Raw genomic sequence first — 26,182 nt, forward strand, 5'->3', positions numbered from 1 at the left:
TTTTCCTTGGATGTGAAATCCGGCTTCACCTTCTCCGTTTCCTTGGAGCTCTTCCCAACCTTTCCCCTCTGTTCCCGACATTCCCACGTGGATTTGTGTCCCATCCTGATGGAATTCAGTCCCGTTATCCCGATTTTCCTTGGATTTTCGCGATGGGGATGCTCCCCCGGTGGCTTTTCCTGGAATTTCGGGATGTTAACGCGGCGGTTTTTCCCGAATCCAGGCGAACCTGAAGAAATTCATGGAATACGTGCAGATGCTGAACTCGGAGAAGGTTTGCCGGCTGCTGGAAAAGGGGCTGGATCCCAACTTCCATGATCCCGACACCGGAGGTCAGTTCCATGTTTTCCTCTGGATTCGGGAGCGCTTCCCACAAGGAATCAGCTCAACATTCCCAATTCCTTCCCGGAATTCCTCCAGCCTTTCCTCTGGAATTTCTTCCCGCTCTATCCCAGTCGTTTTTTGGGGTTTTATGGCACAATTCCCACTTTTCAGAGGATTTTGGGAATGCGGCATTCCTTAGGGATAACTCTTCCTTTCCCAGTCCCTTCTGGGGTTCACCGGGATACAATCCCACGTTTCTCCTCTTGGAATATTTTCCCTTCCTGTTCCCGTTTCCAATCCCGGCCTTTCCCAGCTGCGGTTGGATGAAGGGATTGGAATCTCTCAGAAATTCCTGGACTGGGAGCTTGGGGTTTTTTTGGGAATGTTGGTTGGCTTCCCGTGGATTTTCCAGGAAGTCTGGGCTGGATGTTGGAAGAGCAGGCTGGGAATGAGCCGGGAATGAGCCAGCATTTTTCCTGTTGGAATTTTTGGGATTGGATCCTTGGGGAATCCCGTGGGAATCTCCCCATGGAAAACCGGAAAATCCTGCTTGGAAAAATGGTTTCCTGCAGGATTTAATCCCAAAAATGGACTGGGAATAACTGGGATGAGCCATAAAATCCCCTGAACTTCCTGGGACACCCTGAGCTGATCCCAGGGATTCCAAATTTTGGGAATCTTCATTTCAATGGATTTTGGGAAAGGTTTTAAGCTGTGCCGAGGATTTATTCCCATTTTCCTGGCTCTTCTTGGATGGAAAAATAGGGGAAAATCCACTTTGGGAAGCAATTCCAGCCCCGTTTGCTGCCGTTCCCATTTCGGGGTTGCTGGGAAGATATTCCAGGAAAGATTCCTGGGATTTGAAAGGGATGAAAAAGCCCAAAAAATTCACAGTTGCTACCTGTGGGGACATTGAAAAAGTGGGAATGAAAAAAACCCCAGATCCAGGCGAAGTTTCCGTTGTTCTGGAATGAAAGCCAAACCCCAGGGATGGTTTTGCCGGAGAAAAGAGGGGGGAAAAAAATCCTCGGATATTTAACGTGGGATATTTAACGAGGGACAGCGGGAGAGGGAGAGGAGCCCAGGAAAACGTTGGAATTACAAAGGAGGATTCAAAATCCCTGAAATAATGTGGGGGGAAAATTGCTGCGGGGATCGGGAGTGGGGGAGGGAAAAGGACCCGGAGCCAGGCTGGGAAAGCTGGGAATGTTCCCCTGGAGAAGGGAAGGATCCAGGGAGAGCTTCCAGCACATTCCAGGGGCTCCAGGAGAGCTGCAGAGGGACTGGGGACAAGGCCTGCAGGGACAGGACACAGGGAATGGCTCCCACTGCCAGAGGGCAGGGCTGGATGGGATCTTGGGAATTGGGAATTCCTGGCTGGGCTGGAATTGCCAGAGCAGCTGGGGCTGCCCCTGGATCCCTGGAATGTCCATGGAAAGGCTGGAGCAGCCTGGGACGGTGGGATTGTCCCTGCCCTTGGAATGGGATGGGAATGATTGCATAGACAGGGATGAGATGACCTTGGAATGTCCCTTCTCCAAACCATGGAATTATTGAGGCTGGGAAAGAATTCCAAGGGCACAGAGTCCCAGCTGGGCCCGATCCCAGCCCTGAGTGGAATTCCGGGAATTCCTTGGACACCTCCAGGGATGGGCACCCCAAAGCTCCCCGGGCAGCCCCTGCCGAGGCCCGAGCCCCTTTCCATGGAAAATGATCCCAAATCTCCGAGCTGAGCCTGCCCGGCCCAGGCTGAGGCCGCTCCCTCTGTTCCCGGGGCTCATTCCCTGGAGCAGATCCCGATCCCCGCTGGCTCCTGGCAGGAGCTGGGCAGAGCCAGAAGGACATTCCCGATCCCTGCCCCGATGGCAGCAGAGCTGCCCTGGCCCCGATCCCGGGGCAGATCCCGCTTTTCCCGGCCTCTCCCCGCACGGATCCCCGGCAGCCCCTGCCCAGCCCAGGGGGGCTCGGGGGCCCTTCCCGAGGCACTGCCGGCATTCCATGGGCAAGGATCCCACAATTCCCCAATCCTGGCCTGGTTTGGGTGGGAAGGACCCCCCAGCCCATCCCGAGGATCCCCGGGGGCCTCCTCTGCACCAGGCTGAGCCCAAATCCCTCTGGAGTTTTCCAGCCCAAATCCCAAATCCCTACAGAGTTTTCCAGCCCTTTCCCAGCTCCGTTCTCTTCCCTGGCCATGCTCCAGCCCCTCCTTATCCCGAGGATTCAGAACTTCCCCATGGAATGTGCAAAACTTTCTCCTGTTGCTTCTTTCCCGCTCTGGATCCCGGGCATTCCTTGATTCCCTCATGAATTCCAGCCCCTTTTCCATGATTTCCTGCCGGGACAAACTGGCCACGGACAGGGAATTCCAGCATTTGTATCCATGGGGTTTCCAGACCCGATCCTGTGGCATTCCTTAAATGTTATAATTCCCACTGTCCTCTGGGAATCCCATCTGCATCCCAAGGGAATGAGGGAATCCTGGAATTCTTGGGATTCCCAGCAGGATCTGTGGGATTTGGAGCAGCGACCTTGAGGAAAGTTGGGAGCATCCAGTGGTTTCTCCTGATTGGAATCCACCCCTTATCCCGGGACGAGGATTTTCCCATTGGTAGCACCGGATATGGGAATTCCCAAGGGGCCAAGGAGAATCCATGGTTTCCCGGATCCCATTCCCAAGATATTTTGTCTGCTTTGCCGCCTAATCCCACAATCTTCCATTCAATTCCCATTCCCGCTGCTCAGGAGATCCTTGGGAATACCCAGGAGCGAGCAGCTCCCCCATTTGGCCTCCATTCCCATGGATCCGATCCCAAACCCCGAGGAGATCTCTGTGGGCACTTCCAGCCGGGATCCCACGGGGAGAGATTCCCGTGGATGTGCCGGGCATTCCATGGATCTCCCGCATTCCCGTGTCCTCCCAGAGTGCCCGCTGACGGCGGCGGCGCAGCTGGAGCTCAGCGCCGAGATGATCAAAGCGCTCCGGAACGGCGGAGCCCACCTGGATTTCCGGACCCGCGAGGGAATGACGGCGCTGCACAAAGCCGTGAGGTGTCGGAATCACGCGGCCCTGCTGGTCAGTCCCGGGATTTTCCATCTCCCTTCCCTTCCCTTCCCTTCCCTTCCCTTCCCTTCCCTTCCCTTCCCTTCCCTTCCCTTCCCTTCCCTTCCCTTCCCTTCCCTTCCCTCCCTTCCCTTCCCTTCCCTTCCCTCCCTTCCCTTCCCTTCCCTTCCCTTCCCTTCCCTTCCTTCCCTTCCCTTCCCTTCCCTTCCCTTCCCTTCCCTTCCCTTCCCTTCCCTTCCCTTCCCTTCCCTTCCCTTCCCTTTCCCTTTCCCTTTCCCTTTCCCAGATTTTCCTTTTCTCCTCCCCCTCTGTCCCTCCTTCCTTCTGCTCCTTCCCTCCCTTCTCCTCTCCCCTTCCCAGATTTTCCCTCCTTCCCCTCTTTTTTCCCTCCAGCCCTCTCCCCAGGTGATTCCCCAAGGATATGGGGCGATTCCCTCATCCCAGTCCTTCCCAAGGGACCATTCCCCATTCCCAAGGGGACATTCCCATTCTCAAGGGACCCGTTCCTGTTCCCAAGGGACTGTTCCCCATTCCCAAGGGGCCATTCCCCATTCCCAAGGGGCCATTCCCCATTCCCAAGGGGGCATTCCCCATTCCCAAGGGGGCATTCCCTGTTCCCAAGGGACAGTTCCCCGTTCCCGAGGGGCCGTTCCCCATTCCCACAGGACCGTTCCCCATTCCCACAGGACTGTTCCCCATTCCCACAGGACTGTTCCCCATTCCCAAAGGACAGTTCCCCATTCCCAAGGAACACTTCCCCGTTCCCATGGGACTGTCCCCCGTTGCCGGCCCTGTCCCGAAGGACTGCTCCCCATTCCCAGGGGACAATTCCTAAGGGAATGTTGCCCATTCCCACGGGACCGTTCCCCGTTCCCACGGGATTTTTCCCTGTTTCCCGGGCAGACGCTGCTGGATCTGGGAGCGTCCCCGGATTACAAGGACAGCCGGGGGCTGACCCCGCTGTACCACAGCGCCATGGTGGGCGGGGACCCCTACTGCTGCGAGCTGCTGCTGCACGACTACGCCCGCCTGGGCTGCGTGGACGAGAACGGCTGGCAGGAGATCCACCAGGTGGGACGGGATCCTCCGGGACGGGATCCGGCCGCGGGAATGTCCTCCTGGTGCTCACGGATGGGGTGGTTCCATCCCCGCGATTGAGGGCTGGATTTTGGGAATGCTGTCCTGCTGTCCATGGATGGAGATCCACCAGGTGGTGGAGGGCAGGAGATCCAGGAGGTGTGGTGGGATCCACGGGGATGGGATCTGGCTGTGGGAATGTCCTCCTGGTGCTCATGGACGGGGTGGTTCCATCCCCGGGATTGAGGGCTGGACTTTGGGAATGTTCTCCTGGTGCCCATGGATGGAGATCCAGGAGGTGTGGTGGGATCCACGGGGATGGGATCCGGCCGCGGGAATGTCCTCATGGTGCTCATGGATGTGGTGGTTCCATCCCCCCGGATTGAAAGCTGGATTTTGGGAATGTTCTCCTTGCACCCATGGATGGGGTGGTTCTATCCCTGGGACTGAGGGCTGGATTCTGGGAATGTTCTCCTGGTGCCCATGGATGGAGATCCACCAGGTGGTGGAGGGCAGGAGATCCAGGAGGTGTGGTGGGATCCGCGGGGATGGGATCTGGCTGTGGGAATGTCCTCCTGGTGCTCATGGACGGGGTGGTTCCATCCCCGGGATTGAGGGCTGGACTCTGGGAATGTTCTCCTGGTGCCCATGGATGGAGATCCACCAGGTGGGACAAGATTCGCAGGGATGGGATCCAGCCACTGGGAATGTTCTCCTGGTGCCCATGGATGTGGTGGTTCCATCCCCGCGATTGAGGGCTGGATTTTGGGAATGCTCTCCTGGTGCCCATGGATGGAGATCCACCAGGTGGGACAAGATTCACAGGGATGGGATCCAGCCACTGGGAATGTTCTCCTGGTGCTCATGGATGGGGTGGTTCCATCCCCGGGACTGAGGGCTGGATTTTGGGAATGTTCTCCTGGTGCCCATGGATGGAGATCCACCAGGTGTGGCGCGATCCGCAGGGATGGGATCCAGCCGTGGGAATGTTTTCCATGGATGGGGTCATTCCATGCCTGAGGTTGAGGGTTGGGTTCTGGGAATGCTCTCCTGGTGCCCATGGATGGGGTGGTTCCGTCGCTGGAGTTGAGGGTTGGGCTCTGGGAATGATCTCCTGGTGCCCATGGATGGAGATCCACCAGGTGTGGGATGGGATCCGCAGGGGTGGGATGGGATCCAGCCGAGGGAATGCTCTCCTGGTACCCATGGATGGGATCATTCCACGCCTGCAGTTGAGGGCTGGACTCTGGGAATGCTGCCCATGGACAGGATTGTCTAGGATTGACGGCTGAACTCTGGGAATGTTCTCCTGGTGCTCGTGGATGGGATCATTCCATGCCTGGACTGAGGGCTGGACTCTGGGAATGCCGTCCATGGATGGGGTTGTTCCATCCCTGGGATTGACAGCTGGATGGGGCCAGCTCTTCCTCCATCCCAGATTTTCTGGCCTCTCCCCGTGGTTGGGAACTTCCAACCAACCTTCCAACCTTGGAGGCTCCAAGGAGAACACTTTGGGATCCCGGATCCAAATCCCAGTTCTGCCTATCCCTGTTTTTCACGTGGAACCCCTTTCTCCAAGGGGATTTGGAGAAACACTTCGATTGGGAGTCGGGAATCCCGAGCCTTGTGCTTCCCGATCCTTTGGGAGAAGGAGGGATGGGATCCCATTGGAACATCTCCCACAACACCCAGCTGGGGATAAAAAATCCAGGGATGTGTCCTTGTGATCCCGGTTTATGGATCCGACCCTCCCTGCTGCCTCCATCCTCCTCGGCTGATCCCTGAATCCCGGGATGGACCAAACCTGGAGGAGAACATCCCAATTTTCCAGAGATTCGGGGCGCTGAGTTCATCCCGAGCCACCACCCAGCTGGAGGAGCCTCCGGATCCGGGATGATCCAAACTTTTCCCGTTGATCCGGAGCTGCTTTCTCCCATGGGTATCCAGGTGGAGCTGTGAGGAGCCACACCCATTCCCAGCCAAATTCCAGCTTTCTGAGCCAGGCTGAATCCAGACGGGGATTTTTTTCCGAGGGGGTTCCCCCGCCGCTGCCTGATTCCCGCTTTTCCGTGTTTTCCGGAGCAGGCCTGTCGCTACGGGCACGTGCAGCACCTGGAGCACCTCCTGTTCTACGGAGCGGACATGACGGCGCAGAACGCCTCAGGAAACACCGCCCTGCACATCTGCGCCCTCTACAACCAGGTGGGACGGGGACGGGACAGGGACGGGGACAGGGACACCGCGGGGGAGGTGGCACCAGCCCGGGACACTCCCGGATCTCCACATTCCCAAATCCAGAGGTGGGATCCATCCCTGTCCCTGGATGAGGCTGTTTCTCCTCGGAGCTCCAGGGTTTGGGTCCCACAGGAGAACATCCCATGGTGGAATCTGTGGGATTTGGGGACAGGGGACATCATGGGGGAGGTGGCACCAGCCTGGGACACTCCTGGATTTCACCATTCCCAAATCCAGAGGTGGGATCCATCCCTGTCCCGGGATGAGGCTGTTTCTCCTTGGAGCTCCAGGGTTTGGTTCCACAGGAGCTCCGAGTTTTGGGTCCCAGGGCTGAATCTGTGGGATGTGGGGAGAGGGACATCATGGAGGGGGTAGCACCAGCCTGGAATACCCCTGGATTTCACCATTCCCAAACCCAGAGGGTGGAATCCATCCCTGGCCCTGGATGAGGCTGTTCCTCCTTGGAGCTCCAGGGTTGGGGTCCCAGGGCTGAATCTGTGGGAATTGGGGACAGGACAGGGACAGGGACACCGCAGGGGAGGTGGCACCAGCCCGGGACACTCCCGGATCTCCACATTCCCAAATCCAGAGACGGAATCCATGAATCCATCCCTGTCCCTGGATGAGGCTGTTTCTCCTCGGAGCTCCAGGGTTTGGGTCCCACGGGAGAACATCCCATGGTGGAATCTGTGGGATTTGGGGACAGGGACATCATGGGGGAGGTGACACCAGCCCGGGACACTCCTGGATCTCCACATTCCCAAATCCAGAGGTGGGATCCATCCCTGTCCCGGGATGAGGCTGTTCCTCCTCGGAGCCCCAGCCTGGTTTGGGATTTCCCAGGAGAACATTCCATGGTTTAATCCATCCCATTCCCAAAATGTTTTGCTGGGACAGAATCCTTGGGGAAGGGGGAGAATGCTTGGAAAAGGGGCAGAATTCCTTGGAAAAAGAGGAGAATCCTGGGTGACAAGGTAGAATCTTTGGAAAAGGAGAATCCTCCTTTGGAAAAGGAGAAGAATTCTTGGAGACGGAGAAAAATCCTTGGAAAAGGGGAAGAATCCTTGGAATTTGGATCTTGGTGCTCCCAAAGATTCCTTCCAACCCAATCCATGCCGGAATTCCATGATTCCATAACTTGCTCCCTTTAGGGTCAGGAATACCAAATCCTTAGGGAATGCTCATTCTCCTTCTTCCCAAAGAATTTTCGGGATCTGTTGCTCCCAATCCTGGTCTAATTCCCGTTTTCCCTGGTTTATTTTTTTCCCAGGAAAGCTGTGCCCGGGTTCTCCTCTTCCGAGGCGCCAGCAAGGAAATCCGGAATTACAACAGCCAGACGGCGTTCCAGGTGAGCAGAATTCCCGGGAATCCCATGGAGCTTCCCGGTATTCCTGGGAATTCTGTCACACAGCCAGGGATTTTTCCAGGTGGGATTTGTCCCACCGGGGCGGGATTTGGGATGAGCGTTCAGCGCCGGAGCAGGAGGGAGGAAAAAGCAATTGGAATTCTGGAAAAAGGATGGGAATGTGGGGGTTTTGTGGGATACGGACGTGGGAAGGGGAAGTTGTTGATGTTTTTTGGGATGGGAATGTTTGGGATGGAGGGGAATCCTTGGAAAAGGAGCAGAATCCTGGGAGAAGGGGCAGAATCCTTGGAAAATGAGCAGAATCCTTGGAGGATTTGGGGACTTAGGGATTTGAGCACTTAAGGATTTGGGGATTTGAGGATTTAGGGATTTAGAGCTTGGGGGATTTGGGGATTTGGGGAATTAGGGAATCAGGGATTTGAGGATTTGGGGATTTAGGGATTTGAGGATTTAGAGACTCTGAGAATTGAGGACTTGGGAATTTGGGGACTTGGAGACTTGAGGACTTCAGGATTTGGGGATTTGGGAATTCGGGGACTCAAGGACCTGAGGATCTGAGAATCTGGAGATTTGGGAATTTGGGGATTTGGAGAATTAAGGATTTGGGGACTTTGGGGCTTTGGGATTTGAGGATTTAGGGACTTGGGGACTTGGAGAATTAAGGATTTGGGGACTTGGGAATTTGAGGATTTGGGGAATTGAGGAATTGAGGACTTGGAAACTTGAGGATTTCAGGATTTGGGAATGTGGGGACTTGGGGATCTGAGGATTTGGAGATTTGGGAATTTGGCTGCTGGGAAATCCCCTCCCATCAGGAACAGGCTGCCCAGGGCACTCCCAATCCCTGGAAAAGTCCCCAAATCCTTTGGATGTGGCCCTTGGGGACACATCCAGTGACACATCCAGCCGGACTGGCTGATCCCAAACCTCTTCCAAATCCCACGGTTTTACCCGGGATCCAAACCCAACACCCTGGGAGCATTCCAGGATTTGGGATGAATTCCTGGCTGGAATCCGGGAATTCCAGGGGACAGGGATTGTCCCCAGGCCAGGGCCACCCAAACCCTCTCCGGCAGCTGTCCCGGGAAGGCGTCGGCACCTCGGAATTCCCGGATGATCCGAGGCAGAAGAATCCTTGGCTTTCCCCCACGGAAAGCAGCTGTTCCCATCCATATGGAAGCTCCGGAGCCGCTCATCCCGGTTTTCCGGCTCTTTTCCAGGTGGCCATCATTGCAGGGAATTTCGAGCTGGCGGAAATCATCAAAACCCACAAAGAGTCCGATGTTGGTGAGTTGGATTTTTCCCGGTTTTCCCATTTTTTATTTTTTCCTTTCCTGTGGATCCCAGGGATGGACTGGGGGGGGGATTCATGGATTTTCCTGGTGTTTTGCATCCATGGATTTTCCCGGTGTTGCATCCATGGAAGCTGCAGCCACTTTGGATCTTGGAAGTGTCTGAGAGATTCCCATGGGATTCGGGCTGTTTTCCCAGCCTGGCTGACATTCCCAAGCTCTGGAATTATCCCGGATTTGCTCTTCTCTAAAATCCTGATTTTCCCTCTCTTTTTGCATTTCATTCCCAGAATCCTGGGATTTGGGGCAAGGAGGGAAAATCCTCTGGGAATAGGAGCAAAGTGGGTGCTGTTCTGGTTGGATTCGTTTTTTAAGGAATATTTTGGGAATTTTGGTCCCTTGGGTCACCTTTCCCATCCTTTCTATGTCCCCATGGGAGAAATTCCAGGGAAAGGTGGGTTTGGATCAGGAATAAAATCCACACTTGTTGCATTTCCTTGGATTATCCTGAGGAATTTACGGATCCAGAGCTGCCGATGGAGGGAGCAGTGGGAATTCCCAGCACACAGGAACGGAGTCATGGGATCAGCAGCTGGAAAAAGAAAAAAAAATGGGAAAAACTTAAAGAAAGCAAGGAAAAATTCCTGCCTGGGAGGGAATGGCACAGAATTCCCAGAAAATTCCCTGTGGCTGCCCCCAGATCCCTGGAATGTCCAGGGTTGGAGCAGCCTGGGACCATGGGAAGGGGTGGGATTGGATGGGATTTAAGGTCCTTTCCCACCCAAATTCCTGGAATTCCATGAAAACACTGAAATGAAGGAACACAGGGATCAGTTCTTCCAGAATTTGCAGCAGGAATTGAGCTTGGCTCAATCCCAAAAATCCTTTCTCCCATTTATTTTTTTTTCCCCCCAGCTTCCTATTCCTGATAGCCAAAACTGGGAATTTGGGGTGGGATAGAAAAGTCGGGAAGGATTTTGGGAAGCGCCTGAGAATTCCTTTGCCTGCAAAGTCATGGAATTAATTAATGCAAGAAAAAAGTTTGGGAATAAACGACCTCCAAAGGTCCGGCCTAAATTCCCCTTGGGATCTGCACCTGGGACTGAGCATCTCCGTGATTTTCCTTGGGGAAAAAAAAAGCAGGAAAACCAGCACGGAAAGCTGTCAGGAGCAATGGAAAATCTGGGAATCAGCTCCGGATAAAAAATAGGTCAGGGAAGAATTCCAAACTAATTCCAAGCCGAGCAGCAGGTCCAGATGGTCTCGCCCGTGGCCGGGAGCTTCCCGGGGTTTGGAAACTGGGATTGGAAATTGGGGGTTGGAAAAACTGGGTTTGGAAATCAGGGGTTGGGAATCAGGGATTTGGAAAAATGGGGCTTGGGAATTGGGGTTTGGGAATTGGGGTTTGGAAATTGGGGTTGGAAATCAGGGGTTGGGAATCAGGGATTTGGAAAAATTTGGTTTGGGAATTGGGGTTTGGGAATTGGGGTTTGGAAAAATTGGGGTTTGGAAATTGGGGGTTGGAAAAATTGGGTTTGGAAATCGGGGGTTGGGAATCAGGGATTTGGAAAAATGGGGTTTGGGAATTGGGGTTTGGGAATTGGGGTTTGGGAATTGGGGTTTGGAAATCAGGGGTTGGGAATCAGGGATTTGGAAAAATGGGGTTTGGAAATTGGATTTGGAAAAATGGGGTTTGGAAATTGAGGTTGGAAATTGGGGTTTGGAAATTGGGGTTTGGGAATTGGGGTTTGGAAAAATTTGGTTTGGAAATCAGGGGTTGGGAATCAGGGATTTGGAAAAATTGGGTTTAGAAATTGGGGTTTGGGAATTGGGGTTTGGAAAAATTGGGGTACGGGAATTGAGTTTGGAATTTTGGGTAGGAAATTGGGGTTTGGGAATGGGATGCTGGAAATTGGGATGGGAAATTGGAGTTCGGGAATTTGGGCTGGAAATTGGGGTTTGGGTTAGGATTAGGGTTTGGAAATTCGGCCGGAGCAGAGGAATTTTGTCGGAGCAGGGAATGGCTTTTCCCAGGGTTTTATGGGAATACTGAAGGAATTTGGTGGGATTGGGATTGGAGTGATGCTTGTGGAGGGATTTTCCCGTGGAATTCCCAGTGGGAAGCAGGGCTGGCTTGAGGTGGGATTTGGTGATCCCAGTGCAGAGCGGGGAAGGGTGGGAGCTTCCCAGGAGGATTCCAGGCTCATCCATGTTTTCTTTGGGATCTGGAGCGTTCAGCAGAGCCAGAACTTCCCTCTTGCCCTGGGAATTCTCCAGTTTGGAAAATGTGGGAATTCTCCAGTTTGGGAGATGACTTGGGAACGCTCCAGTTTGGAAAATGCCATGGGAATTTTCCATTCTTGGAAATGTGGGAATTCTCTAGTTTGGGATATTCCGTGGGAATTTTCCGATCTGGGAAATGCCCTGGGAATTCTGCAGGTTGGGAGATTCCGTGGGAATCATCCAGTCTGGGATGTGCTGTGGGAATTCTCCAGTTTGGGAGATGATTTGGGAATGCTCCAGTTTGGAAAATGCCATGGGAATTGGTCTGGGAAATGCCCTGGAAATTCTGCAGGTTGGAAAGTGCTGTGGGAATTTTCCAGCCTGGGAAATGTGGGAATTCTCCAGGTGGGGAAGTGCCCTGGGAATTCTCCAGTCTGGGATGTGCTGTGGGAATTCTCCAGGCAGGGCAGTGCCAAGGGAATTCTCCAGTTTGGGAAATCTGGGAATTCTCCACTTCGGGAACCGCTTGTTCCCTTTTCCCCTCTGGGCCATTCCAGGCTCCTTCCCCACTTCCCTCTGGAATTTTCCAGGATTAAAATGGAACCGTGGCCTGGATGTGAGCAGACATTTGCACTCCTCGTGCTTTTCCATGAATATTTATCATGGGAGCAGCGAATCCAAACAAACCTCGGAGCGTTGATTGCGCTTCCCTTCCTCCAGCTGCCAGGAATTTTTGGGAGCCTCTGGAGGCATCTCCGGGCTGGGAATTCCTCAGGGAGCTTTGGGTGTGTCCCACTCCCCTCAGGGAGCATCCAGACCCCTTTGGAAAACAGGGATCCGTGTTTTCCTTTGGAAAAATTTTCCTTTGGAAAACAGGGATCGGGCTGCTCCGAGCGGCGCTGTCATGGTAACGGACGGGATTCGTTTTGCCGGGAGAAACTCGGTAAACAAAGCTGGAATAAAGTCTGGGAAAGGTGTGGGAAGGAATATCCGGAGCTCGCTGCGGGAATTGCTCCGAGTTTTGTTCCTTTGTTGTCTCCTTCCCGGGATTTTCCCACTGGGAATTGTGGATTCCAGAGGGTGGGATGAGGAAATGTTCCGTAGAATTGGAAATCTGGGAATGTCCTGGTTCTGGATCCTGGAGTTTGGACTTGGTGGTTCTTCTTCTTCATCATCATCATCTTCACCACCATCATCTCTGCCTTCCCAGTTTTTCCCATTGGGAATTGTGGATTACAGAGGGTGGGATAAGGAAACATTCCGTAGAACTGGAAATCTGGGAATGTCCTGCTTCTGGATCCTAGAATTCCGGCTTGGTGGTTCTTCATCACCATCATCATCATCACCACCACCATCTTCTTTCCTTTCCTGTCCTTTCCCTCTGGGAATTGTGGATTCCACAGGGTGGGATGAGGAAAATTTCCAAAGAATTGGGAATCCGGCAGGAGTCTGGGAATGTCCCCATTCTGGCTCCTGGAGTTTGGGCTTGCTGGTTCTTCATCCTCACCACCATCATCTTCATCTTCTTCGTCATTGTCTTCACCATCGCCACCATCTTCTCTCCCCTTCCGTCCCTTTCCGTCCCTTTTCCCCCTGGGAAATGTGGATTCAGGGGGATGGGATGAGGAAACATTCCCTGAGCTGGGAATCTGGCAGGAGTCTGGGACTGTCCTGATTCCAGCTCTTGGGGAATTCGCTCCCAGTGGTTCTTCATCATCATCATCATCATTGATGGCCTTGGAGGGCTTTTTCCAACCCCTCTGGCTCCAAAATTCCATGTGCTCACCCAGCCAGTTTGCAACTCCAGAATCCCGGGATCACTGAGGCTGGGAAAGAATTCCAAGGGCACCGAGTCCCAGCTGGGCCCAATCCCCACCAGAGCCCCGAGTGCCACCTCCAGGAATTCCTTGGACACCTCCAGGGATGGGCACCCCAAAGCTCCCCGGGCAGCCCCTGCCGAGGCCTGACCCCTCCTTTCCATAGAAAACTGATCCCAAAAATCCAATCTGCCCCTTCCCTGGCACAGCTTGAGGCCGCTCCCTCTTGGGAAGTTCTTCAGGCAGGACTTCCGCTTCCCGGATTTTTTTCCAGGGATTTTCTGTAAGGAGCGATGGAGTCCCAAATGAAACATCTCCGGGAATGTGTCCCATGCCGGGGTGACACCTGGCCTTGGTGGGACATCCCTCTTCCGGTGGCTCCCGGGGACACGGATCAGGGGTGACCTTGCAGTGGTTGGATTCCATTTTATGGAAGGGCTCTTCCAACCCCTTTGTCACCAAAATTCCATAAATTTTAGCCCGGCTTTCCCACTGGGATGGCCTTGGTGGGACATCCCACTTCTGGTGGCCCCTGGGGACACGGATCAGTGGTGGCCTTGCAGCGGTTGGATTCCATTGTGTGGGAGGGCTTTTCCAAACCCTTTGGCTCTGAAATTCCATCATTTTGGTCCAGCTTTCCCACTGGGATGTGGCCCCGAAATTCCATCATTTTATCCCATTGGGATGGTCTTGCTGGGACATCCCTCCTTGCTGGTGGCTCTTGGGGACACGGATCAGTGGTGCCCTTGCAGCGGTTGGATTTCATTGCCTGGGAGGGCTTTTCCAACCCCTCCGGCTCCAAAATTCCATCATTTTGGTCCGGCTTTCCCATTGGGATGGCCTTGGTGGGACATCTGTCCTCGCTGGTGGCACGTGGGGACATGGATCAGTGGTGGCCTTTGCTTCGGTTGGGTTTCATTGCTTGGCAGGGCTTTTCCAACCCCTTTGGCTCAGAAATTCCAGAGTTTTGTCCGGTTTTCCCCTTGGGAATGGCCGGATGTGGGCGCTGAGGGCAGGGGGTGCTGACAGGATCCGGGAAGTGCCGCTGCCGGGAGAAATTCCCACACCCGAGGTTGGAACTCAGTGGAGAACGAACGCCTGGCGTTGCCACGGCAACGGGAAGAGTTCCAGGAGCCTGAAATCCTCGGACTTTGAACCTCAAATATTCCTCAGGAAAATATTCCGAGCATGGCCGTGCTCAGCCTGGACTGCTCCTTCCCAGTCCCGGGATTTTCCTTCTCCTGGTGGCCTCGGAGCATCCTCAGGATTCACCTCTGGAAGGTGCCATGGGAGTGGTGGCCTTGGAATGGCAGCTCTGGGAATATCCCAGATCCAGAGGCCTTGGAATTCCCTGTTCCCTGTCTCCTGTTCCGCTTGGAGTGGGAGCAATCCGTGTTTTTCCCGATGTTTTGGCAGCAGGAATGGGCTGGATGCGGCCGATTCCGGATTTCCTGCTGGATTTTGCCACAGGCACCAGACAAATTTTAGGGATGTTAAACTTCGGGATGGAATGAGCTCATTAAACAAAATATTGGAAAATCCCATTTTCCTGGAAGTTTGGAGTGCAGGGACCCCATGGTTTAACCTCTTCCCTTCCCGGAACATCCGGATCCGTTTCGTGGATCACGGAATTGTTTAGTCTTGAAAAGTCCTTTAAGACATTGAATCCAAGAATTCCCAGCCCTTCCAAGGCCACCACTGATCCATGTCCCCACATTCCACTTGAAATCCCTCCGGGAGGGGGATTCCACTCCCGGTCCCTCAGTGGAGCTGGGGTTTGCACTTCCAGGTGGATCCGGGAGGTCACTTTTCCCCGGCATTCCCAAGGACTGGGAGGGAATTCAGGGCAGGGAGTCGTTGGTGATTTATTCCATGTGCTGGATATTCCCATCTTTCCCTTGGCACGTTCCTGGAGCTATGGAATAAGGACTTGGAATAGGAGGAGCAGCCGGGATTTGCGGAAGCGCCGATCCCGGTGGCAGCTGGACTGTTGGAATTCCACTGGTCCTGGCTTAGTCCATCAGAGCTTCCTGCGATGCCACTTCCAAACCCTTCCCGGTGCTGATCCATGGTTGGATCCCATGGATTCCCAGGGCTGGGAGAGGAGCTGGGAGCAGATGGAGGCCATTCCCTTCTTCCCAAGCCAGCTCCACAGGAATTCCCAACCCAGCTCCACAGGAATTCCCAAGCCTCCTCCTCCCCCACCCTCTTCCATCTTCTCCCACAACCACCCTCCCAACACCTAATCCTGTATTCCCATTTTTTTGGGGGGTTTAGATTCCCACCTAATCCCATATTCCCGTTTTTTTAGTCCTTAGATTCCCACCTAATCCCATCTTCCCGTTTTTTTCCCAATGCCTTTCCAAGAAACTCCCGACCTTCTTCCCAACCCAACTCCACACCCATTCCCAACCTTCTCCCCCACCCTTTTCCATTTTTTCCCACAACTGCATTCCCAACACCTAATCCCATATTCCCATATTTTCTGGGGTTTAGATTCCCACCTAATCCAATATTCCCATTTTTTTCCCCAGTGCCTTTCCAAGAAACTCCCGACCTTCTTCCCAATCCAACTCCACACCCATTCCCAACCTTCTCCCCCACCCTCTTCCATCTTTCCCCACAACCACACTCCCAACACCTCATCCCATGTTTCCATCTTTTTTGGGCCTTAGATTCCCACCTAATCCCACATTCCCGTTTTTTATTCCCAGTGCCTTTCCAAGAAACTCCCGACCTTCTTCCCAACCCAACTCCACACCCATTCCCAACCTTCTCCCCCACCCTTTTCCTTTTTTCCCCACAACCGCATTCCCAAAACCTAATCCCATATTCCCATTTTTTTTGGACCTTAGATTCCCACCTAATCCCATATTCCCATATTTTCTGGGGTTTAGATTCCCACCTAATCCAACATTCCAATATTTTTTCCCCCAGAGCCTTTCCAAGAAACTCCCAACCCAACTCCACACCCATTCCCAACCTTTCCCCCCCGACCCTCTTCCATCTTTCCCCACGACTCCCAGCTTTCCACTAATCCCACATTCCCCGCTTTTCATTCCCAGTGCCTTTCCGAGAAACTCCCAGCTACACCAAGCGCCGCCGGCTCCTCGGCTCCGGCGGGTTGGCGTCGCCGCGCGTCCTCCAGCGCTCGGCCAGCGACAACAACCTGAAAGCCGAGAGCCGCACCTCGTATTCCCCGGTGCCGTCGCTCCGGAGCCTCCCGCCGCAGCTCCTGGTCCAGATGCAGGAAGCGGCCGCCGGAATCGCGGCCTCGGGAATGGCGGCCGGGGACGGGAGCTTGGCCAGCTCGGGCAGCGCCCGCAGCGCCCACAGCCGCTCGCCCTCGCTGCAGCGCGTGCAGGAGGAGAGGGAGGCCGAGGCGCCCTCGCTGCGCCGGAGCAGCCGCGGGAAAGCCAGGTGTGGGATCGGGAGTGGGATCCCGCGGATTGGGTTGGAGATGGGAATGGGATCCCGCGGATTGGGTTGGAGATGGGAATGGGATCCCGTGGATTGTGGGGTGTGGGAGGAGTTGGAGATGGGAATGGGATCCTGTGGATTGGGTTGGAGATGGGAATGGGATCCCGCGGATTGGGTTGGAGATGGGAATGGGATCCCGCGGATTGGGTTGGAGATGGGAATGGGATCCCGCGGATTGGGTTGGAGATGGGAATGGGATCCCGTGGATTGTGGGGTGTGGGAGGAGTTGGAGATGGGAATGGGATCCTGTGGATTGGGTTGGAGATGGGAATGGGATCCCGCGGATTGGGTTGGAGATGGGAATGGGATCCCGCGGATTGGGTTGGAGATGGGAATGGGATCCCGAGGATTGGGTTGGAGATGGGAATGGGATCCCGCAGATTGAAGGGTGTGGGAGGAGCTGGAGTTGGGAATGGGATCCCATGGATTGGGTTGGAGATGGGAATAGGATCCTGTGGACTGTGGGGTGTGGGAGGAGTTGGAGATGAGAATGGGATCCCATGGACTGGGGGGTGTGGAAAGGATTAGAATTGGGAATGGGATCTCATGGATTGAGGGGTGTGAGAGGAGTTGAAGGTGGGAATGCGATCCCATGGATTGGGTTGGGGTGTGGGAGGGGATGGAGATGGGAATGGGATCCCGTGGACTGTGGGGTGTGGAAAGAATTAGAGCGGGGAATGGATCCCATGGATTAGGGGATGTGGGAGGAATTGGAGATGGGAATGGGATCCCGTGGATTGGGTTGGGGTGTGGGAGGGGTTGGAAATGGGAATGGGATCCCGTGGATTGGGTTGGGGTGTGAAAGGAATTAGATGGAGTTAGGAATGAAGTCCCATGGATTGAGGGGGTGTGGGAGGAATTAGAGCTGGGAATGGGATCCGATGGGTTGGGAGAGTGTGAAAGGAATTAGAGTTGGGAATGGATCCCAATGGATTGGGGGATGTGGGAGGTGTTAGTGATGGGAATGCAATCCCATGGATTAGGGGGATGTGGGAAGGTGGGAAGAGTGGGAAAGGTTCGTTGTTCCGATGAGGATCGTGGTTATGGTGGATCATTGGATTTTCCATGGGTTTTTCCCGCTATTCCGGGGTCAGATCCAGTTTTTCCCTGGATTTTCCCTGGGTTTTTCCCTCCACCCATCCCTCCTCATCCCAGTGATCCCAGTGTCAAATTTGGTTTTTCCCTGGGTTTTCGCTCCATCCCATGCTCAGATTCCATTGTTCCCTGGGGTTTTCCCGGGGTTTTCCCGCCTTTCCATGCTCGGATCATGGATACCGTGGATATCATGGATCCATGGATATTGTGGATATCGTGGATATCACGGATATTGTGGATATGACATCCATTGGCTCCAATGGGATTGGGGTCGGGGTTGGATCTGGTGTTATCCCGCTGCTCCTCATCCCTGCCAGCCGTGTCCCGTGGGAACGTTGGTTTGCCTGGATTGGGAATGGTCACCGGTTCCGGTGTCCCTGACGTGTCCAGAGATTTTGGGACATCCCTGCGGTGCCCGCGGGGTCCGGATTTGGATTCGGAGGATTCTGTTGGAATTGTGGAATCCTGGGACGGGAAGGATCCTGAGGCGGATCCAATTCCACCCCATTCCAAGGGCAGGGACACCTCCCGCTCCCCCAGGTTGCTCCAACCCAGCCTGGGAATTTGGGAATCTCAGGAATTTGGGTAGGAGTAGGATACAGAGGCATCGGGAGGTCAAAAATAGTGTGGGATTCTAAAATCCATAGTCTTGGAAATATTCCCAAAATTCCCTGGAGCAGCTCTGCCCGACTCCTTGTCCAAACTTCCCGAGGATTCCTGGAGCTTGCTCCGTGATTCCCAACCTTTTGCAGGGAAAATATCCCTAGGAAAGAGCGTTTTGCTCCGTTATTTCCAGCTTTTTCCAGGGATAGAGGGGTCACGGAATTCATTCCATGGAGCTGGGGCAGGAGAAATTCCCAGGTTTGCAATCTGAACAGTTCGAGTTGGGAAAAAAAAAAAAAACTTGGAAGTTTCAATTCCCAACAAAAACTCCTTCACTCCACGGCAAGGGATATCCGTAATAACCGGAGCCTTCTCACATTTTCCTGGAAAAATCCTGGAGAAAAATGGATTCTGGGGCAGGTCTTCCGGGGAATACCAGGAATATTTAGTGTTGTCCCAGTTTTTTTATTCCAAGGGAGGTTTTCCAGCCCCTTTCCCAGCTCCCTTTTCCTGCTCCAGCGCTGCTCCCAGGAATTCCAGGGGGTCCCTCAGCCATTCCCAGGAGCAGCAGGGCTGGGCCAGCAGGAACTTTTCCATGTGTTTTTTCCAGGTTTTAGTTGGATCCCTCCTCCCTCCCTCCCGGCCGTGACTCTGACTCATTCCCCGCGTGCCGGAGCCTCCGGAGCCTCCGCGCTTTTCCCAATCCCACTCCAACACCACGAGTTTCCCCATCCAGCTCCTCGTGCTGGGATCATCCCTCCGGATATTTCATTCCTTACATTCATCCCAGCCTCATTCCCAGTTTTTGGAGCCCTCTGCATTTGGGAAGGATCTTGGATCCATCCTGGTTTCCCTGCCCAGCTCCCGGCACATCCCAGATATTCCCATTTTGGGAAGAGAGGCTTCGGCGCAGGGAATCATCCCCTGGATCTGGGAAGAGCTGGGATTTTCGGGATCAGCTCCTTTTCCCACCTTTCCATGGCAATTCCCTCTGATCCCAACTTTCTTCCATCCAGGCTTTGTTTGCTCCGGGCTTTTTTTCCCCCCAAGGGAATTCGGTGTCTGAATTCCTCCAGTTTTCCTTATTCCCATTTTTTCCCCTCTCCTGGACACACAACCGGAGTTTCCAATGTAATTCTTGGAATGCTTTAATCCCTTCCCCAACATTCCCGATGTGTCCGGCCAGGCTCATCCCAAAATCCTTCCTTCATTCCTGCTGCTCCTTTCCAGGTGGGATCTTCCCAAAATGTCCCCGTTTATCCCAGATTTCAGCACCTTGGAATTTCCACATCCATAGGGAAGTTTTCCCTCTCTGCCATCGGCCAAAGGAACCCCAGGAATTCCCAGCAATTCCTGGGATATTTTTTTTTTCCTGCTGCTGTTTGATTTAGGGAATGAAATGAACTGTGGGATTTCCCGGTGGGATGCAGAGGTTTGGATTTGTCCAGGAACAATTCCAGGTTTCCAGGTGGTGTTTGGAGTCAAATCCCACCCCTGGAAGTGCCCAAAGCCGGGTTGGATGGGGCTTGGAGCAACCTGGGATAGGGAAAGGTGTCCCTGTCCCGGGAATGTTGGGAAGAGATCCCAGGAATGTTGGGAAAAGATCCTGGAAACTTTAGGGAATGGATCTTGGAAATGTTGGGAGAACAATCCTGGGAATGTTGAGAGAATCATCCTGGGAATGTCAGGGAAACCATCCTGGAAACTTTGGGGAAAAGGTCCCAGGAATGCTGGGGGAAAGATCCTGGAAACTTTAGGGAAAGGATCCTGGAAATGTTGGGAAAACCATCCTGGAAATGTTGGGAGAATCATCCTGGAAACTTTAGAGAAAGGATCCTGGAAATGTTGGGAAAACCATCCTGGAAATGCTGGGAGAATCATCCTGGAAACTTTAGAGAAAGGATCCTGGAAATGTTGGGAAAACCATCCTGGAAATGGGAAAACAGTCCTGGAAATGTTGGGGAAATCATCTGGAAACTTTGGGAGAATCATCCTGGGAATGCTGGGAGAAGGATCCTGGAAATGCTGGGCAAAAAAATCCTGGGAATGTTGGGCAGAGGATCCCAGAAATGTTGGGAGAACGATCCTGGGAATGACGGGGAATCCCTGGGGCTGAAGTCGGATCCGCGGCCACCGGCAGCTCCGGGTGCCACCCCCAGATCCCACCAGCCTGGGAAAGAGGGGCCGGAAATCCCGGAAAACTGGGTCAGAAGTCCCAGAAAAGAGGATCAGAAATCCTGGAAAACAGGGTTGGAAATCCCGGAAAACAGGGTTGGAAATCCTGGAAAGGAGGCGTCGGAAATCCCGGAAAACAGGGTTGGAAATCCTGGAACCGTGTCCAAGTGCAGGGATGGAGAATCCCAGGATGCTCCCAGAGAGAGGAATTCTAAGAGCAGGAATTTTCTCTAATTCTGTGGGAATTCAGGAATTCTTCCTAATTCTGTGTGAAAATTCAGGAATTTTCCCTGATTCTGTAGGAATTCAGGAATTTTTTCCCTATTTCTGTGTGAAAATTCAGGATTTTTTTTCCCAATATCAAGCCTACAATTCCTCTGGCACAGCTCGAGGCTGTTCCCTGGGATTTCCTGGGAGCAGATCCCAAATCCCAGCCGGCTGCAGCCTCTGCCATGGAATTCTGGAGGGAGGAGGTCCCTCCTGATCCTCTTTTTTTCCGGGATGAGCTTCCTTCCAGATGCTCTTCCCGGGATTTGGGCTCCTTTCCCTGGGAAAGAGGGGTCAGGAATCCTGGAAAACAGAGCCAGGAATTGTGGGAATTCTGGGAATTCCCAAGGGAAGCGTTGTTTAAACCAATCTCGGAATCCTTCGCCTGAAATTCACTTCTGATGGTTCCCCATGAAATCCCGTGGAAATGAAAACATCCTGGATTTTTGGGATTTTTGGATGCGTCGGAAGCGATTTTTGGGAATATCGTGGTCCGTTCGTCCACGTGGAATGGGAATTCTCTGGGCGTTTATTCCAAGTTTATTCCCAAGGAAGTTTTTCCATCCTGGAATGGGACAATTCCCCATGGAAGCACCACCAGGTGCCCAAGTCCAGCCGGACGCTTCCATGGGCTGGAATTCCCTGGAATCAGACATGGAATCCCATCAATCCCACCTGGAATTCCAACGGGACTGAGGCGATCCAGGACAAAAATTCCCATGGAACGCAAAACCCAAGGCGGGAGGAAGAGCTGCTGCTCCTTCCCAGAATTCCCTTTCCCTTCAGAATCCCGTGGGAATCCCGGCAGGAGGACGTGGGCACGGAGCGTGGAGAAATCCCGGATCCACCGGGAATTTTGGGAATCTCACGGGCCGCTTAATCCCCGCTGTTGGATTTATCCGGCTGCCGCTCGGAAATCCGGGATGAGCTGGGGATTCATGGAATGCGGGCCTGGAGCCTCCTGGCACGGGGAGATAAAAGGGATGAAGGGAAAACTCCGCCGGAAAAACGCCCGGGAATTCGCTCCCATGGAAAAGCTCCAACCCCATCCGGGCAGCTCCGCTCCTGGAATTTTTTTCCTCGTGGAATTTTTTGCCGATGGAATTTTTTTACTCATGGAATTTTTCCTCCTGGTGGAATTTTTTTTCCTTATGGATTTTTTTTCTCCCCATGGAAAAGGGGTCAGGCCCCGGCAGGAGATCCTCAGGGAGCTTTGGAGCGCCCATCCCTGGAGGTGTCCAAGGAATTCCCGGAATTCCGCTCAGGGCTCTGGGCTCAAGGTGGGCTCGGTGCCCTTGGAATTCTTTCCCAAGCTCTGGAATTCTGGGGTTGGTGCTGCGAGCCGAGCTCTTCCCACACTTTTCCCCCCCGGGAATTCCTGGGGCTCCTCCCGCCAGGAGAGAAGGGAGCGGAGCTGGGAACGGCGGGAAAATTCCAGAGGGAGCCGGGAAAGGGCCCGGCCCGGGCACAGGAGGAGGGCACAGGGTGGCACAGGTGACAATGGGGCACAGGTGACAGTGGGGACAGGCTGGCACAGGTGACAATGGCAGCCAGGGATGGCACCAGTGACACTGGGGCACAGGGTGGCACAGGTGACAGAGGGCACAGGGTGGCACAGGTGACAATGGGCACAGGGTGGCACAGGTGACAGTGGGGTCAGGGTGGCACAGGTGACAGAGGGCACAGGGTGGCACAGGTGACAATGGCAGCCAGGGATGGCACCAGTGACACTGAGGCACAGGGTGGCACAGGTGACAATGGGCACACAGGGTGGCACAGGTACAATGGGGACAGGGTGGCACAGGTGACAATGGGGCACAGGCTGGCACAGGTGACAATGGGACACAGGGTGGCACAGGTGACAGTGGCACACAGGGTGGCACAGGTGACAATGGGACACAGGGTGGCACAGGTGACAGTGGCACACAGGCTGGCACAGGTGACAATGGGACACAGGGTGGCACAGGTGACAGAGGGCACAGGCTGGCACAGGTGACAATGGGGCACAGGGTGGCACAGGTGACAGAGGGACACAGGTGACAGTGGGGACAGGGTGGCACAGGTGACAATGTCACGTGTCGCTGTGGGTGGCAGTGGGCACTGGCACCAGGGCACAGGTGACAATGGCAGCCAGGGATGGCACAAGTGACAGAGGGGCACAGGGTGGCACAGGTGACAATGAGGCACGGGCTGGCACAGGTGACAATGTCACGTGTCGCTGTGGGTGGCAGTGGGCACTGGCACCAGGGCACAGGTGACAGTGGCACCCAGGGATGGCACCGGTGGCACTGAGGTGACACCGGGGCAGAGGTTGGTGCAGGTGGCACAACTGGTGGTGGCCCTCAGTGTCACTGTGGGTGGCACTGGGGCACGGGCTGGCACAGGTGGCAGTGGCACCCAGGGGTGGCATGGGTGGCACTGGGGCACAGGTGTGGCACAGGTGTGGCACAGGTGACAGAGAGGAACAGGGTGACACAGGTGACAGTGGCACCAGGGATGGCACAGGGGTGGCACAGGCTGGCACAGGTGACAGTGGCACCAGGGATGGCACAGGGGTGGCACAGGCTGGCACAGGTGACAGTGGCACCAGGGATGGCACAGGGGTGGCACAGGGGTGGCACAGGGTGGCACAGGTGACAGTGGGACACAGGGGTGGCACCAGGGATGGCACAGGCAGGGGTGGCACAGGCTGGCACAGGTGACAGTGGCACCAGGGATGGCACAGGGGTGGCACAGGCTGGCACAGGTGACAGTGGGACACAGGGGTGGCACCAGGGATGGCACAGGCAGGGGTGGCACAGGCTGGCACAGGTGACAGTGGCACCAGGGATGGCACAGGGGTGGCACAGGCTGGCACAGGTGACAGTGGCACCAGGGGTGGCACAGGGGTGGCACAGGGTGGCACAGGTGACAGTGGCTCACAGGGGTGGCACCGGTGTCGCTGTGCCCGGGCGGGGCTCTGCCCCCCCGGAGCATTCCCGGGATTCCCGCAAATCCCTGGAATTCCCGCAATTCCCGCAGTTACCCCGCAAAAACTGAGGGGGGGGGGGGGGGGGGGAGGTAAATATGGAATTGGGGTGGGAAAACAGGGAATTTTGGGGGCAAATATGGAATTGGGGTGGGAAAACAGGGAATTTTGGGGGCAAATATGGAATTGGGGGCACCGCGGGCAGCCCCGAACCGGGAATGGGACCTGGGGACCCTCCAGTCCTTCCTCCCATCCCATTCCCATCCCATTCCCATCCCATTCCCATCCCATTCCCGTCCCATTCCCATCCCATTCCCGTCCTGTTCCCGTCCTGTTCCCGTCCTTCCTCCCTCCCTGTCCCTCCATCCCGCTCCCATCCCGCTCCCCGTTCCCCGTGTCCTTCCCGCCCCGCAGCCGCTCCCTTCGCTGCCCCGATCCCAATCCCGATCCCGATCCCGCTCTCATCCCGTATCTTGCTCCCACATCCGATCCCATTCCCACACCCATTCCCACACCCATTCCCACTCCCATTCTCGTTCCCATTCCCATTCCCATTCCCATTCCCACACCCATTCCTACTCCCACTCCCACACCCATTCCCATTCCCATTCCCATTCCCGCTCCCTCCCCGGGGCAGCGCCGGCAGCGGCCGCCAGGGGGCGACTCCGGACGGGCCGCACCGGGACCGAGACCGGGATCGGGACCGGGAGTGGGATCGGGATCGGCCCCGGGATGTCTGTGGCATGGTCCCACACCCATTCCCGTTCCCACTCCCACTCCCACACGGGAATGCGGGTGCTGCTCGACAGTCCCGGGATCGGTCCCGAGAGCGGGGTCGGTATGAGCAGCGGGAGCGGGATCGGCCCCGGGAGCGGGATTGGGATCAGGAAGCGGGAGCAGCATCGGGATCGGGAGAGGGATTGGGATTGGGATCAGCAGCGGGAGCGGGATTGGGATTGGGATCAGGAGCGGGAACGGGATCGGCCCCGGGAGCGGGATTGGGATCAGGAGCGGGAGCAGCATCGGGATCAGCAGCGGGAGCGGGAGCGGCGTTGGGATCCGGGAGCGGGATCAGGATCGGGAACGGGAGCGGGACCGGCCGCGGGATCAGGAGCGGGAGTGGGGTCGGCCCGGGGAGCGGGATTGGGATCAGGAGCGGGAGCAGCATCGGGATCAGGAGCGGGAGCGGGATCAGGAGCGGGAGCGGGGTCGGCCGCGGGATCAGGAGCGGGAGCAGCATCGGGATCAGGATCAGGACCGGGATCGGCCCCGGGAGCGGGATTGGGATCAGGAGCGGGAGCGGGCTCGGCCGCGGGATCAGGAGCGGGAGCGGGATCAGGATCGGGAGCGGGGTCGGGACCGCGCCGGCAGCGGGGGCGGCGGCGGCGGCGGCGGCGGCGGGAGCGGGGGCGGGGGCGGCCGGTGCGGCGGCGTCCCCGCCCGCCGTGGGAGGAGCCGCGGGCTCCGGCCCCACCTGCCCCGGGCCATGGTGCGCCGGAGGGAGCGGAGCGGAGCGCGGGGCGGGCGGCGCCGCTGCGCCATGGAGCCGGCGGTGGCGGGCGGCGGCCGCCCCGCAGCCGGTGCCGCTCCGGCCTCCGCCGCTGCCCGCGCCCGGGCGGCGCCGCCGGGGCCGCGCTGAGCCCCCCGCGGGGGCCACCCCCGGCCATGGCGCAGCCCGCGGGGCGCGGCGGGGCGAGCCGCGAGCTGCCGGGCATCAGCACCGTCACCTACGTGTTCGTTTACAGCCCCGCCGGCCCCGCCGGGCCCCCCGCCGGCCCCGGTGCCGAGCCCGCGCCCCACGCCGCGCCCGCCCCGCTGCGCGGGCCCAAGCGGAAGCTTTACAGCGCCGTGCCCGGCCGCAAGTTCATCGTGGTGAAGAGCTACGCGCCGCAGGGCGATGGCGAGATCCAGCTCAACCGCGGCGAGGCCGTCAAGGGTGAGCGGGGACACCGGGACGGCGGCGCGGACAGCGGCACGGCGGCGGGGAGCGGCCGGGGAGGGCGGGAGGAGCGGCGGGGGATGCTCCCGGTGCTGGATGCTCCCGGTGCTGGATGCTCCCGGTGCTGGATGATCCCGGTGCTGGATGATCCCGGTGCTGGATGATCCCGGTGCTGGATGATCCCGGTGCTGGATGATCCGGTGCTGGATGCTCCCGGTGCTGGATGCGGCAGTGGCGGGGCCGCGGCTGGGATGGATGGA

The 26,182-nt window shown here is 56.0% G+C and overlaps 1 protein-coding gene across 1 annotated transcript in view; it reads left to right on the plus strand.

Annotated features, from left to right (window-relative positions):
- SHANK3 (SH3 and multiple ankyrin repeat domains 3) overlaps window positions 1-26,182 on the plus strand; it is a 135,195-nt gene that overhangs the window by 23,236 nt on the left and 85,777 nt on the right. Inside the window, 10 exon segments of the mRNA XM_053943564.1 lie at window positions 224-332; window positions 3,246-3,397; window positions 4,289-4,456; window positions 6,548-6,664; window positions 7,968-8,045; window positions 9,284-9,350; window positions 16,461-16,648; window positions 25,305-25,359; window positions 25,624-25,651; window positions 25,729-25,919. Of these exon segments, the coding sequence (XP_053799539.1) occupies window positions 224-332; window positions 3,246-3,397; window positions 4,289-4,456; window positions 6,548-6,664; window positions 7,968-8,045; window positions 9,284-9,350; window positions 16,461-16,648; window positions 25,305-25,359; window positions 25,624-25,651; window positions 25,729-25,919 (1,153 nt within the window).

This window comes from Vidua chalybeata, chromosome 5, assembly GCF_026979565.1.
Source record: "Vidua chalybeata isolate OUT-0048 chromosome 5, bVidCha1 merged haplotype, whole genome shotgun sequence".
NCBI classification, from domain to species: Eukaryota; Metazoa; Chordata; class Aves; order Passeriformes; family Viduidae; genus Vidua; species Vidua chalybeata.